Source organism: Motacilla alba, chromosome 2 (genome assembly GCF_015832195.1).
Source record: "Motacilla alba alba isolate MOTALB_02 chromosome 2, Motacilla_alba_V1.0_pri, whole genome shotgun sequence".
Lineage (NCBI taxonomy): Eukaryota > Metazoa > Chordata > Aves > Passeriformes > Motacillidae > Motacilla > Motacilla alba.
In genome coordinates this window covers 22,112,567-22,128,931 of record NC_052017.1, presented here as the reverse complement: position 1 = coordinate 22,128,931, position 16,365 = coordinate 22,112,567, and the positions used below count along the sequence as shown (strand labels likewise).

General features: G+C 40.3%; 1 protein-coding gene across 1 annotated transcript; it reads right to left on the bottom strand.

The window, feature by feature from the left end:
* Positions 1 to 3,086: 3,086 nt before the first annotated feature.
* STEAP1 (STEAP family member 1) lies at positions 3,087 to 15,580 on the bottom strand. Its single transcript, XM_038129707.1, has 5 exons — positions 15,197 to 15,580; positions 12,060 to 12,164; positions 10,759 to 11,271; positions 9,173 to 9,337; positions 3,087 to 7,596 (listed from the first exon to the last, which is right to left on the bottom strand). The coding sequence occupies exons 2-5, from the start codon at positions 12,150 to 12,152 to the stop codon at positions 7,339 to 7,341; spliced, it is 1,029 nt and encodes a 342-aa protein (XP_037985635.1). The 5' UTR covers positions 12,153 to 12,164; positions 15,197 to 15,580; the 3' UTR covers positions 3,087 to 7,338.
* Positions 15,581 to 16,365: the final 785 nt, after the last annotated feature.

The window sequence follows — 16,365 nt, the reverse complement described above, 5'->3', positions numbered from 1 at the left end:
ACAAAGAAACTGTTTCCCCCAAATGTAATGTGAACTTAAGAGGTGTTTTTTTAAAAGAGACGTTGGACTTGATATGCAAGGAGAAAAGAATTATCTGAAAATTATTTTTGGCTGTTTGGGGGATTGTAAGAATGTGCAAGGCTTACTGTGGGATGTTTAGGGAGGGATTAAAGGTGGCGAAAGGGAGACATCAAGGAGGATAAGGTTGGAATAGAATAGAATAGAATAGAATAGAATAGAATAGAATAGAATAGAATAGAAGGGGGTATTAAATAATAATTAAATTATACCCCACTTCCATCTCCCAAACTTTCTACAGGTTCACAGTTTCCCTCTGCTTCATTCACTCATCCTCAGCTCACTCTAGTGTATCTTATTCCTACTTACCCTATGTGCTTCATTTTCTCTTCCTCACCATTGGCATTCCCCACCACCAATTTTCCCTTATGTTTAAGCACCGTGGTGTCAGAAAGTTGTAAGAACTCAATTATGTGGAACAATTTCCAGGGACATTGTGCTGGTTTTGACACCAGTAGGGAACTACACTCCAAATATGCCACTCCCTTTCTCCTGCCCCTTCTGGCGAGGGAGGGACAATAAAGCACAGACTATGGATTGAAATAGCAATTTACTAAAAGAGCAAAACATTGAAATAAGAAACACACAATAAAAACAGCAGTTGTTATTAATAGTAAAAGTACACAAAAGAGAAGATGTTTTACCCACAAAAGGGTATTCACCACCAGGAACAAACCTCAAAATAAGACACTTCCCATAGCTGTGACTCCATACTGCCTGGCCCCCTGGCTCATTTGCACCCCACAGCTGTCCTGTCAGCACCACAGGTCCATGGTCTTGGTCTGGAGAAAACAGGAAGGGAAGTCTGGTGGGGGGCAGAGGGACCAGGTCAGCAGGGTTAGTGGTGACAGCCCCTCCACTGCGGCAAGCCAGGTGCACTCCCTGTTCCGGCACCCCAGCTTTTCCTTCTGAAACCAGCTCCCAGCAATGGATGATGTTTGTGGCACAGAATAAACAGCTGGGCAAGGCCACCAAGCCCCTTCTCTGTAATCAGGGCAGAGGTGCTTAGGAATAACTGAGTAAGGATGTTAAACAGGGCAGAATAAAACTTTGTGAGACTGTATGGCTCAGCTGCTATGTTGGGATATGGAGTGTTTCAGGCCAGGCTGATAATAAAAAACGGTAACAAATTTTATTGCTGTTCCCTTGATAAGGCTCCCTTGATGGAAAGTACCTGGCGGGATAGAGTCCATCCCAAACACTGGAGGAGGTGAACAAGTTATTGGTAATTGCATCCAAGACAGTGAAGACATGAAGTATTTCTGTGACTGTAGGGGACTAATCTTGCTCTGGATAACTGAGTAAAAGTCCCAATTTATTTCATTGGCAATTTTGTCTCTGCAACAACCAAATGGTGATGATTTAATATATGAAGTAGAACAGTGATATCAGCACAAGGCTAAAACTAAAGTTCCTAGGAATTTTCTTAATATAGAGTAATGCACCATCTAAATTCAGTTGGTTCCTTATTTTGCATAAGTAATGTTTAAGAGTGCTTTAGTTTCATTGTGTTTTACATAACAGTTTTCCTTCATTTAGCACATGATGTACACTTTACCAGGAAATAAAACAGCAATGTCTGCTGTTATTTGAAAAAAAACTCAGTTTATCTAAAGATCATTATGAAAAATGGAGCAATATCTATGACTCATTCCCCAAACTTCAGAAGTGGTATGTCACAGAACCACTTAAAACCTCACTTGTGTTCATCTGTATCAGAAAAGTTTAAACAGATTTCCCTAGAAATGCCTCAAATGGTTGGAGAAATGTTTGCAACTTAATAGGTTGCGCAGGTCAAACTCTACACAAACCCGGGCTCTTTGTATTCATTCATTCCATTTGTTAGCTCCATGTGGATAACCAACCCTCCCATTCCCTCTGTTTCAAGGATTCACTTCAGAGTTTTCAGACAGTCCCACCAGTCATTCAGTTGTCCTCCATTTTACCCATCTCTCTTACTAAGGGTTTCTATTCCCTACTAACTTGATGATGTTCATTTATCTCATTCAGTATCTTCCACCTACTTATTTTTACCCTTTAAAATCCACTGGGCTCCTTTACTCTTTCATAAGAAAATCTGAGTGCTCGCAATGTTTCCTTTCCTCTTTTTCACAGATTGCCAATTGTCCTGTTCTTTCTGATTCCATGCTGATGCCTCTTTGCACAGCTTCATAGTCCCAGAATACATTTTGGTCTGTCATTAATTATCAGGGAATAAATAAAGATGTGAAAAAATGATGTGTATAAATAAGATGTACAAAGTCTACTGGAAATTAGAAGGGGGCAAATTATGATTTTAATTAGAAGGGGGAAATGATGATTTTAATTATGGGTGACATCTAACAATTGTTAGATTTCTAAACTAAAGTTGCAGAGGTACTTGAGGAGCTTTGAAAGTGGCTTGGTTTTTTTCCAGTTCCAGCTTCTTGTTTATTTTCTTTTTAAGGATTTCCTGTTAGAATATTTTTGAATGAATGAGATGCACTGTTCAGAAGTTATTCTGCTACATGCACAGGTACCGGCAAGAGAGAAGTGCCATTCAGTTTTACATATGAGTCACAGGACTGAAAAAATAAAGCAGAGAAATAATTAGAGGTGGGTTACATGGGCATTCCCCTAAGTCCAGCAGTAAGATACTTCTCAGCTTCCCAAGTAATGGAGATATTCATGTGGAAATATATTTTCAGTAGAGTACATTCAACAATAAATTGTAAGCATGTATATAAAGACTACACATGACCGCAAACTACAAATTTGACTGTCCAGTTAAAAAATCCCCACATTTGCCTCACTTTGTTTTTAGTAGTGAGCCCAAAAAAAAGAAATTTAAGGACCAAATACTTCTGTCAGTAGCAATGGTAGTATTCTACAAGTCCCACAGTAACTACACATCTTTGACCAAGTCAAAGACATAACATATTTATCTCAGCAATGTAGTTTCATGCTATGAAGATGAAATATACATAAAAAAAGAAACAAAAATTACAAAACAACTCAAACTTCTGTTGTATCATATTTATTGAAAGTAGCTGTGGTCTTTTTTATGTTTACAGAGTTTGGTTCATGGATTGGTTTTATGTATTTTCAGCTGAAAATCTCGGAAAACTTATGCCTACTTAATAAATTAGCCTCACTTCATCCATTCAAGTGTTAAATCTAATCCACAGAAAAGTTCAAAGAATGATGCAAAAATTGAACTCTGAGGCAACTGAATTTAATAAGACTTGTTTTAATAAAATAAATAATAAGTAGTTTTGCCATCAGCAACAGAATATGCTCATGGGATCAAGAAATCCTGGCATTACTGAAAAAAAACCCATCAGTGTCAATGATTAGCCATTGCCAGACACTTACAGCAACAACAGCAGATTACATTCTTCAGGGGTGGTTTCAGTGTGTTTTCAAAAATTGGTCTTTTTGTTTCATTTTGGTTTTTTGAATTATTCCTTTAATACAAAATCAGTTTAAAAGAAATTAGTTTGAATTTCAAAAATGGCTAGCATAGCATTTTGTGTTGTTAAGGGACAGTACTAGAAACTCTGGATGTAGGAGAAAAGGGGAGATGTGAGATCACATCTCTACAAATGAAACCACACAGCCCACAGTCATGTAGACGTCCGTCAGATTTATATGGGTTTTGATGACAATTTCTAGAGGACATTTTTCCCCACTGATTCACGGAAAACTAAGAACATGACAAAATAGTGAAGCAAGGGAATATTCTTGCTACTGAAACAGGATGAAATAACACAAGTTTTGACTTTTAGGAGCACTTGGAACTTTTCATTTAGGGCTGGTTTAAGTTAAGCTGCCTGTTTACACCATTCCTCTTTGAGTCCTTCCTACTGACAAACGTAGGATGCTGGCTGTCAGGTGAATCAGACCCATGAGTGGATCTGGCTGAATCATTCTTCTTTCAGCATTACTTTTCAACTGGATCCAATGCCCTACTCAGATGATCTTCACATCTTTAACAACTTGCAGCACTGAGAGAACAGAGAAGAGTGGCCAAAGGGAGGGACTGCTTACAGTAAATGCTGCTGTCAACAGGAATTTGCATTACACAATAGCCAACACAGCCCTGGCTCTAGCTTCCTGAGCAATGATTGTTGCTGTCACTTATTGGGAAGAGTATTCTGGATATGACCTCTCCAAATGAATTTGGCATAAAATTCCTTAGGCCCCTTTAACAATTTGTATCTCCAGAGTTTCAATTCTGTGTCTCTCAAATACATTGGAGACATGTAACAATAGAAAAAAGTACTTTGCAGGCCTTATAGACACATTTTAAAGCCACTGCCACTAGAATGATGGATTCTTACACAAAATTATGGCCATACATGCCTTTCTTCAATGCCCTTGCTATTCTTTTCTTGATCTTTGATCAGTATTTCCAGGGATCTTGGGTCTCCCTCCAAAGACTTCTCTTCCTTCTCAAAAATCCCTGAATGCTAGAATATACAGTTAGAAGTACTGTCAGGAAAAATGCAATTGCATTACACTGTGAAAGTGTCCATTTTGCTTTTCACATCTTTGTTTTCTTTCCTTTGGAGGCTCCAGGCTCTTCACTAGCATGGAGAAAATGGTTCCCCTTGACTGTTTCCATCTGTACTGTGTACTGTGCCTTTTTACCCTTTTACCCTGGATGTATATGACACAATGGCAGATACAGCATACATTGAAGCATTTAATAATGCACAGTTTTATAAAGCTAATCAGTGTTATACAAATAAGTGCCTAAAATGTGCACACACATTCATTAATGTATTGTAATAGTATACAGGCATATTAATACACTGAATTTGAAACATAAACATAAACATAAATTAAAAGGTACATATGAACTTAGATTCACCAGTATTGAACTAAATCATGTCTGCTACAAACGGAGAAATTAAATACTGTCAATAGCATTTTCTTCTTAGCCCTATATAGATCTCCCTCACTGTTGTATCTGAATACCTAAAAAGTAAATCATAGAATAATTTACATTGAGTCCAACCATAAATCTAACACTGCCAAGCTTACCCCTAGAACGTGTCCCTAAGCACCACATCTACATGTCTTTTAAATACCTCCAGGGATAGTGAGTCAACCACTTCCCTGAGCAGCCTGCTGACTGGGAAATGAGTTATTAACATGTAGTTTACTAAATACTTAGAAAGCAGAGAAGAGACTCACTATGAATCCCAAGTTCTGGCTATAAGCATTCAATGGTAGTTTCTAGAGAAATGGCTAGATGTGACACAGAAAACCTGGCTTCTAATTGAAACAATCCATAGGGAAAAACATGCTTGAATGTTTGGATGTCATGTGTGATTTTTGGAATAGCTTTTGTAGACTGTATGTAAATTTCATGTCGTAGAAGACACTTCTGGGTTTGCCTCTGGGCAATGCTAGACAGAAAAGTCTGAAGTGTGCTTAATGTCCCCAGCTGAGTGATGAGTGCAAAAGGTCAGTTTGGATAGCATGTGATGATCTTGAAATCGGTTTGCCCCTGTAATTTATGTTATCCATTCAAACCATATTAAGTAGTTGAAATGAATAAAGTTATGCTGTCTTGGACTGCCTTCTGTAACAAGTGCATAGAGCTTATTAAAGATTTATTTCATTCATGGAAATATAAATGCAAATGCATTGAGCACCATACTTTTCCTACTCTGTTAGAAACTTCTTAGATTAACATTGCAGTCCAGCTTCCTGTATTGTAGGGTTTTGGCCTCTGCCATGCATTACTGGTTTGACACATAATGTCACAGATTTTAGTCTATATTACATAGGTCACCATGTCCCCAGTTACTTTCAAAGTATTACATTATGTGCAAATTTAAAAAAGGCCAACTTTTAAGTTGCAATAATTGAGTGGTAACAACCCGGAAAATACAAAATGTAATACCCCTGTAGCTATTTAATTTGTCTGTTATTTATGCTCCATGTAAAGTCCAGAAAGAGACAACAGATTCATTAGCACCGTGCATTACATTTTTTTAGGCATATGTTGTTTTCCTGTTTCTTTTAATACCAGAGCCATTACCAATTACAGCTCTCATTACGAGGATTCCAGCAATAGGTGGCATCAACAGTCCATGTCCTAGTCAACTCCTGCAGGCAGACTGGCAGAAATGTTCCTGACGTTGGGTGGAAATATTTACTACTGAGTAACATATTTCAAAACAGATACTAACAAATGAATTATTCATTTAAAACTTTCAGCCAGATCTATGCAATGTAAGGAAAGTAAGATTTAATGAGCTTATTAAAGTTACTAGGAAAATTTCTGTAAAAGCAAATGCATTTGGAAACCATTTAACATGACAATCTCACCAAATCATTGGCAAGATTCAAATGTCTATTTTTAATGTTTTTCTTCCAGTCACACAATTTTGTTGGCTCTAGAGTAAACAAAAAAACACATTTACCTGATGTAGTTATCCCACTGGAATAATTTGTGCATATAAAGTTTAGCACATGTCAAGGGCTGCACACTTAGGTCAAAAGCATGGAAAATTTCCAGCATTAGAAACAAAAGAATGTGTTCATGGAATAAAAAATGGGAAATGTTTTATCGTTTCAAGTAAACAGAGACACACCTAGTCCTGGATAAGATGGAAATCTGAGTCTAAAAACTCTTTTTTTAAACTGTGCCCGAGCCTCAGGAGATATTTACCATGTAAAGATCCCTGTAATTCTACTTGCTCAGTTGTGTACGTTCAAGACCTGGCAGGAATACAGAGTTTCTGTCTCTCTCATATGCCAAGGTCCCCACTCTGCAGAGTGAAACACAGGCTGTGTGCTAAGAGGCAATGGGATGATAAATACTCTAGTTTTTGTCCCATTATAATTTTGAGATTTAAGGAAGGTACATACATGGCTGTGTGAAGCAGAAAGCATTCCTGGGCTCTGTGGTGTAATCATTCTTTTACTTTCTGTGGTCATCTGGAGAAATAATTTATGTTTGTTTTTGCATACAAAAGAACTGGGATTGAGACAATGAAACACTTGGATTTTAAAAGTAGTGAGTCAGAAGAAAAACCATCAAATACCAAAACACTGAATAGATTAAAGTGTAAAATAGATGTTTTCATCTTCTGTCTTTGAAAACGACAAAATTGCATCAAGTATCTCATACTCCTGAAGTAAAAAAAAAAAAAAAAGTGAGAAAGAAACATCTATAGCAAATGTGAAAACAGAGCTCATGAGTGAAAATTTCATGGCTTTGAGCATATTTAGATACATTGACAGGAAATGTCCATATTTGATCTACAGTCTGGAAGTTATGCTGGTTTGATTGGCTTGTGTCTTAGCTTCCCAACCACTTCTGATTTTTCTTATCCTCTTCCTAAAACATGGGAGGAGCAGTACACATTTACAGAGCAGAACTACAATAGGAAGAAAAACTGCAACCATAAATGAAGGTGGCGTATACCAGATGAATTGGTTAGCATCAACCCACTTATTCCAAGCAAACACCAGTGCATGAACAGTGCATAGCAGCAGGGCTAAATATCCCATCTTGCTCTGAAAAGAGAAAGAAAATAGCAAGCTATTTATTTTTCCCAGCTTGACAAAAAAAGTAGTCTGTTAAGCCAATACCAAAATCTGGATGGGCCTTGACCATCATGCTCAAGTCAAAGAAAAGCAACCGTTGGTTTAAACTAAAAGGTAACAAGTGTAAGTCAAGACTCCAACTGTACTCCTCCATGCCAGTGTAAAAGAAAATGGCACATTTTTCAAGTATTGCTATGATACTTAGCTAAAATACAGAAGAGATTGCAGGTTATTCCTGAAACATGCTCAATCCTGAATATCTCAATTTACATCTGTATACTAAATTACTTTAATTCTATGATAAATCATTATGAGTTCAAAATCAGTTATATTAAGGGATTAATGGAATACTTGCAAAGAAAAATTTTAATCTAAATTGAAATCACAAACTTGAGTAAGTCTAGTACTATGGCAAAAGCCCTGCAAAACTACGGGAAACTCAAGTCTTTCATTTCACTTACAGTGGTAAATTTGGCTTAGCTTGTTTACAAAATTCAGGAGTAAAGAAAATTTACTAGTAATTTTAAGTTTCTTGTCACTTAATAATCTTGTACTAATCAGTAAAGTTGAACACTGTATTTCCAGCTGCTGAATGCTACAGCTTCCAACTGCTGTTCTGCTACAGAACATGATTTTTAAGTAATAAAGTTATTTGTTTATAAAGTAAGTCCAACACAGAAGTATTACTCATCTGGGTTTCTTCACCATAGTCTTTCAATAGTGAAAGCAGTCATGCTTTTGGAGACTTCCTCCTGACTTTTTCATATTCTCTGTACGCTTACCTTACAAATTATAGACTTCATAGAGTGGGCAGAATATCAAATCAGAAATTGGTGATTATACACTTCAGATCTGCTTTTAAAATATGAATCAAATTTTCAGATGCCAGGTACTTAGTAGATTATTGAATTTTCAGATTTTGGTGTTTGAGGGCCTGATCCAACACTTGCTTAAGTCTAGTGTGACCATACTGATGTCAGCAGAACCAGCCTGATTATTACTGCATATGACATAAGAAAATCGAGAGCAACCCAAATGCCCGGGTTAAGGAAACAAGCACAGCTGTAGCAAACTCGAGACTGGCTGGATTTGATTATCCAGCATCTGTTCTAAGATGTCTCTTTCAGAATTCACTGTGTCATATGGGAACAGCATGGACTGGTTCAATGCCACCTTCTCCAAATTCAGCAGGACATGGGACGTTCCGGAGAGATAAGATACCTAGAAGATGACTTCAACACCAGAGCTAAGAAAAGGTCTCAAAGGGACTACTGCTGCTGGTCACAAAGTCAGGAGGAGAAAAAAAAAGTGGTATGGAGTTTTCTTTCCATTTTATACACTGAACACAACAGCCTGTCTCCTGACAAAAGAGTAATGGAAAGAACATTTTTCGCAAACCAGTTAACAAAGAGTACGGAACAAACTTTTCCATTGGTTTCACTAACTTTGTGTTTGATATTTCTAACTCCTAATGGCCTTAGCTGATAACACACAGTTCTACAAATGGGACTAACAACATGCAGTAATGATATTCATTCATGCACACCTGAATGTAGTGGAACTCTCGCCAGGTCAAAGAGAGACTGACAGATGGAATTGATGTTATTGCCAACAGAGCCAGCAAAGCAAGTCCCAGAATTCCTAGAGACACATAAATCTCCATTCTCCAAACATCATGTTCAATCCAGGCATTTTCTTTTTTTTGTTTGACCTGCCAAAAGAACACTATAAAAATTACAGACTGGCATGCTTGGCTTGTTTGTGTTAAATATAATTTTACTGTTTTCACCATAGTATTAATGAAGTAAGCAAAAAAAACCCCAGTATTTTGGTTTGTCTGAATGTCTTTGAATAGGACTGCTGTTTACTTCTGATGACAAAGCCTTCACTAGTATCTCCAGAGCAAAGGTGAGCTCTTAGAGAGAAGCATTTAGACTTCATCACTGTCTTGGCCCAGGAGAGCCTGATTCTGAGGCCTCTTAACCTGCCTTCACAGCAAGGATAAATCTTGGTTTTGACAAGGTAAAAACCCACCTATGGCTAAATATCATATCAGGGAGATTATAACAACAGGAAATATATTAACAGCTCTACTTCAGGGAGGTAATTCAGCAGGCCTTCTTAATAAAAATATCCTGCCAGGGTAGTTGTTTAGCTCTGCTTTTTATAAAAAACACAACTCGGTACATTTGTGATTTTAAAAAACTGATGTCAAGGCTTCTCCTATTTACAACTGCTTGAAACAGCACTTTGATCCTGCTAGTGATCACCATGGCATAATGTGCACCAAATATGATAATTTCTGCATCTTGAAGACTAGAATCTCAGGGAAATTTCTAGTTATCCATTCAAGTCAGATGTAAGGCTGATTTCAGAGTTTTCAACAGGTAATTTGACTGTTTACAAAAACTTTAAGAATCCACTGACATCATCATATTGTGCGTTTAATAATTCTTAATAATAAAGACTTTAGGGGTAATATAAACATATATTTGCAGTCCATACCTTATATTGGAATATTCCTAATACTGCATTACTTATGGCACCCAAGGAAATAGGTGAGTATTAGGAACTCTCTGGTTACAGAGGACATTGGAGAGCTTTGCAAGTCAATTATTGACCATGAGTCAGAAGCATCATTGAAATCCTATCTTTAAACAAGGTAGGGCGCATCAGTCCAAATGTGAGCCATCAGTATTAACAAATTTAGTTTGTGCAAATAGAGATTACTGTGATTTAGCTCAGGCCTCCTTCACTGTGAAAAAGGTGTCTAAAAATGTTGTGTTCAGTGCTCAGTTTTTGTGTCTAGATTTCACTGGTCCAGAAAAGAAATCTACATTAAACTAACAGTGTGCCAAAGACTTAAATGTTCCTGTGAGATACAATTTTGTGCATTTTACCGATGGAAAAAAATTCCAGTTTAAGAAAATTACTTATTTAATATGCATTGGCACAGCTGTGATGACTCTTGACTCTATTACATGCTTTGGCAACTAGGTCCTGCTCCATCCCTGAACAGTGCTCTCTGTGAATGTACTTGAAAATCAAAGGCAATAAAAATGGCTTTCCCCCATCCAGATTTGCAAGGATTTTCTGAATACAGAAGGATTGGTGTTTGTGTGCCCATCGTACCTGCTGGAATGCCCAGTTCAGCAGCTTGTATCTGTATGATCTTCTCATTGGATAGCACAGGCTATAGCAGGCGTGCAATGTAGCGAAGAAGAAACTGAGAAGTCCAAATTGTTTCCTTGATAACATCCATCTATCCAGCCACTGGGGAAACCTCTTATACTTCGTGCCAAAGTACAGCTGGAAACTAGCAGCTAGTATTCCTGGTAAATACACTAGTGCTAAAAGGGTAATTGAAGTCACTGGTAAAACTTTGTTTATGACAAGGATTGGAATTTTATAGAAAACGTTTTCCTTTTTGTTTATAAAAGGATATATGACATCTCTCATGGAAGTGTAAATAAATGTTAATAATGAGATCACAGATGCTATCTTCATTGGCAAGTGCCACATAGGGAACAGATCCTGCTTGCATTGCTGTTCTGAAGAGTGTTCAAACTCACCAAAATGGTGTGCTTGATGTAAATCAAAAAGTGCAGCTGCTTCTGATGGATTGGCTACCTGCATATCCACATTCTGGAAGGGACAGAATGGAAATACGAAGTGAGTTCAAGAGAAGATTAGAAACTTCTGTAATGACAGTATTTGCCATCATGACTTTTATAACTTACTGCAGTGGAACCATATACAAAACATATGCACTGTTAAAGACAAGGTAACTTGGAAACATAGTATTTCAAACAGCACAGTCAGCATTTAAGTAAAGCACTTGTAGTGTAGATTTCCCGTTCTTCATTATCTGCAGTGATTTTAAAATAGATTTTCATTCCAGGAAGATAACTATGCTGCAAGGAAGGAGGGTTTACATTATGTGAAGCATAATTTCAGCTTCTTATTATATAATTTCAAATTTCAGCTATAGACTTAATGATGTAGCCCAAATACCATACACAAGAAAGGATTAAAGGATTTTTTTTTTCTGGACCTTTTTTTGTGTGATGTGGAAAACTTCCTGAGTGCAATGTTGCTATCATGAAGATTCCCCCAAAGATAAATTTTATATTCCTGTGTAAAAATCCAGAATTATTTCTATGGAGTTTTGCTCATCTGGTAAGATGCAATTAGCAGCTACCCTCATGTAGTTTTTAGCTGCCTCAAGCTTTGTTTATTTTTTATCATGGACTGTGATTAAATTGAATGAGATGTTCTCTATCTTTTTATCTCTTCATGTCAATATTGTGACAACATTTCAGAAATATTCATGATATGCCAGAGTGATGGTAACACTGTCTCCGGACAAAACTGAATCAAGGATTGCAATATTCTATGTGACATATGAGCTGCTTTTTTTACAGAAACATTACCAAGTAGTTAAGATTTCCTGTATTTCTTCTTGGCATGATGTTCTGACCTGCATTCTGATCAATTGTACGATTACCACCTTCCCTCTTCTCCATTGTGGAAACTCCCTGCAAAACAAATACAGGATGTAAAACAGGTTTAGAACTGCCATACTGGAACTTTGAGGCCTATTTTCCCTCAAATTGTTTTCTTCCTTGTCCTCCACACATTTGCTGGGAAAGGCACAGTCAACTAGAGAAAGGAAAGTCTGTCCTCTGAGAATGGAAAAAACTCAGCTTTTTTCTGGGCAAAGCAGAGAATAAGAGAGCGCATAAATCAACAGAACAAAATTACTAATGAAAAATAATATTTAAGCCTAATATCCCTGTCACCAGTAGAATTAATGCATTAATTCAAGTTTTTAAATGACAACAAATTAGCTTGAAACAGCTTGCATTAAAAAAAATATGTAAAATTTTGTGAAGGTGGATTTTAAGTTTATGAGACTTTCTGATGCAAGAAGCCCATGGAGATGTGGTTTCTAATATATTTTAGGGTTTAGGATTGGTCTACCTGACAGTCTCTCTGGGGCTTTAGAGGTGTATTCTCCCTTCAAGATTGTCAAGAAAGATGTAGCTTCGCTCATGCTGTTCCCAGGTATTTTGGCAATGCTCATCACCACAAGTGACAGCAGAAAAGGTTCTAAGCTATTAGGAATGACAAAAAATCAGATGGCAGAAAAAGAAAAAAAAAAGGAAGAGAATTGATAAACTGAAAGAGATGTTTCTGAAAATCCTAGGATAGCAGGAAAGACAGTATTTTGAAGAGCGCAAAATAACTACAGGGCCTGCAGGGACCTTGCAACAAGGACTTGCCAGGTGTGCGTCACACTGTTGCACACTGCAGGAGGAGAGGCCCTGGCACCATGGTACTGGAAGCTCAGAGTGCCACACCGCAGGGTGACTTTCCATGACAACCTTTAAGAAGATTACTAGGTGGCTCTTCCATGTACTTTCCTACTGAACAGCTGAATTACTAGATACTAAACTGTTTCTAACTACTGATTCTTTTATATCCATAAATCTTTTGGGAAATTATATGGAGAAATCAGATGTTAGCAATTTTCCTTCTTTTACTGTGTCTTCTTCCTTCAGTGGATGAGTCTTACAGTCTTTTACTGTCTGCTATGAGGGTTTGCTCTTTGCCAGGCCACCAGGCAGCTGAAGTTGAAGTATTCTTTTTGGAAGTGCTCTTTTCCTTAGTATTTCTCTTTGGATTTTCCCCTCCTGGTAGTCAGCTCTCCCTTTGAGCATAACCTTTCAGACAAGCGTTGTAGAAGAGGGTCAACAATAGTTCTGAAGAGTCTGAAGGTCAGGCTGTTAAGCTATTCCTACACCAGCTAATGGTGTAGGAAAAGGTTATCCTTTGCATATCCTGCACACAAGAAAGCATGGACTCATGAAGGCACACTTCTGTTTTTTCCCCCTATTCCTAGGACTAGTCCTGGTGATTTTATCAAAAGTTTTGGGGTATCGTGCATCTTCACAAAGCTTCAGATTTTAGAATTCCTACTTTTACGTGTTTCAATAGACATAATTTCTGGCTGTTACAATTCAAAGAACAGTTTACAAGTAGAACTTAGTAGGGTGGACTTACCTGTAAAAAACCTAATCATAAATACAGTGAACTCCACATCTATTTTTAAGGAACTCATAATATGAAGGTCTTTCAGGCCTACCTTCTGGCTACCACACTGTCTTAGAGGTCCAAAAGCATAATTCAGTTTGGGAAGCTCTGTATGGAAAAGCCTGGTTCACCCAGTTCTCATTGTCCTATCACTCTTCATTCAGAAAATGTAGAAACAAAGACTCCATTATTAGTTTCCAGTTAAGGGTTTATATTGATGAGGATGTAATAAATGATGCCATGATGTGAACAAAAGCAACCCATGAGCTAGAATGCCAGCTGCTAATCCTAAACGTTGATTTATTGGCTCTTTGGGGATACAGTGTTTAATACAATGTTAAATACAGCGTTAAAGGTTTATGCAGCAGAAAACAAGACAGAAAGAAAAAAGAAAGTGTGTGTGAATGAATGCATGTGTTTATCCAGGGAACTATGGGTTTCAACCATACGACTGCATGCAAGGAAACTCAAGTGCCATACCATCATATTCCACTTAGCTTCTGATAGCAGTTAACACAACATTATTTCCCAGTAACAAAGCACAGTAATAGCCTTTGAAAACTCTAAAAGAAGAGCACCTACAATTCACTACTCAGTGCCTGACAAATTGCCAGAAAGAAGTCATCTAGACTATATGTCTTTTTGAAATACATCTGAAGAAAAATTAGGGATCCTGCAAGAGACAGAGTTAGTCACTAACTCAGAACTGCTATGAAAGGAAACAGTTATATTAACGTCCATCCTCAGTGCACATCCCTTCTGCTCTGGGACGCAGCTGTCAACGAGGGTGGAGGGCGTCCGGCTGCAGAAAGCCAAGTTTCCAGCGCTGTGAGTACGGTACTGAATTTTGTACCGGGACAGCACGCTCAACGTAACGCTGAACCAGCAAGGATCCACGCAGACGTTTTCCCGGGAAAACATCATCCCAAGTCACTGGGAGATTTTCCTGAGTAAGGGGTTTCAGGGCTGATTTCACCAAAAAAGAAAAAATGGGTAAAACAGACCGGCTATGATGATAACGAGGAGGTGATGGAAGGGGTGCGGGATAGAGCCTGCACCCCTCTCTCGGCACTACTGGAAAATTACAGCATGAAACTGCTGGGCATAAGTGTCTCGCTTTCCAAGTGCCCGCTGCACCGTGCAGGACGCTGTAGGCACTCGGCACGCGAGCTCATAACTTTCCTTACTCTTCAAAAATTCTGCTGAGCTCGGTGGAAAACTGAATGAAAGCCCAGAGGGTGGGAGCCGGAGGGCGTCGCTCAGCGCTCCTCCCCGGCCAGAACGAGCCCGGGGCACTCCGCCCCAGGGAGCCCGAGCCCGAGTCTGCCGCGGGTTCCCGGCCCGGCCCGGCCCGGCCGCGTGGCGGGCGGGGCCCGGTCGGGACGCGCCGCAGCCCGGCCGGGCGGGTGCACACGGACACCTCCCCGGTGGCTCCGGGCACGGCCGGCCCCTGTCCGCCCCCGGGCTCACTCACCTCGGCCCGGCAGCCCGGCCCGTCCTTCCCGCCGCAGGTCCCGCCGCGGGGGACGGCAGCAGCGGCGGCCCCGGCTCGGCTCCGTCCGCGGCGGGCAGCGCCCGGCGGCGCCGCTCGGAGGAGAAGGCGGCCTCGGGTCAGCAGCGGAGCGCCCGCCGGACTCTGAGGAGATGAGAGGCGGGGGAGACCGGCCGCAGCCTCCACCTCCCCTCCCGGCCCCGCCTTCCGCGCCCATCCCGCTCCCCTCGGCGCGGCGGGTGCGAGCCGCGGTGCCGTGCCCCGTCCCGAGCAGCGGCGGGCGGCGGGACGGAGCGGCCTCCGGCAGGGGACTCCCCTCCGACACCGGCCGGCCCAAAGAGCGCCCGGCCGTGGGTCTGCTGGGGCCTCGGCCGGACAAAGGGCGCATTCACCTGCTCCCTCCCCGCCCCGCCGCAGGGAGGAGGAGGTGGTGGTGGTGGTGGTGGTGGTGGTGGTGGTGGTGGTGGTGGTGGTGGTGGTACCGGTACCGGTACCGGTACCGGTACCGGTACCGGTACCGGTACCGGTACCGGTACCGGTACCGGTACCGAGGTGCGCTCCCCCTCAGCCCGGGCGCCCCTGGCCTCCACCAGCCGGACCTGTGCCGGCAGCCCCGCCGCTTGTGACGGGCTGCCCTGGGAGGTCACTGCTTGCTCCGGGCTCGCCAGTGGCCCGAGGCCGTCGGATCCCGGGAACTCTTCTGCTGTCCTTTCATTCCGTTCTCTCTTCCCTGCCGGTTCCTCCAAACGGGTCACTCTCCTAAACCTGACAAAATGCCCTATTAATCCCTGCTTCACATACGAGCAGTACTCATTTTTTTTTTCCCCTAAAGTACCATGATTCTGTAAATTTTTTGTTGTTGTTGTTTGTTTGTTGGTTTTTTGCCTGTGCTGGCGATTTTGAAAAGGCAGCTGTCTCCTGAAAATTTAGTCGCACAGCAGTGTGAACTATCATTATCTTGTGAAACCTCTGTTTTAGTGCATATTTTGACATCTAGTGACTTCCTGACGTTGAAGAACATGTGGCCAGTTTGTGTCAGAAATGTTTTCATGCAGAGCTCATTGTATCCTCCTCAGGATGTCCTCACAGAAATGATGCCAAGTTCCATGTCATTGTATATTGGGAGGGGAGTAGATTTTTTTTTTCTCCTT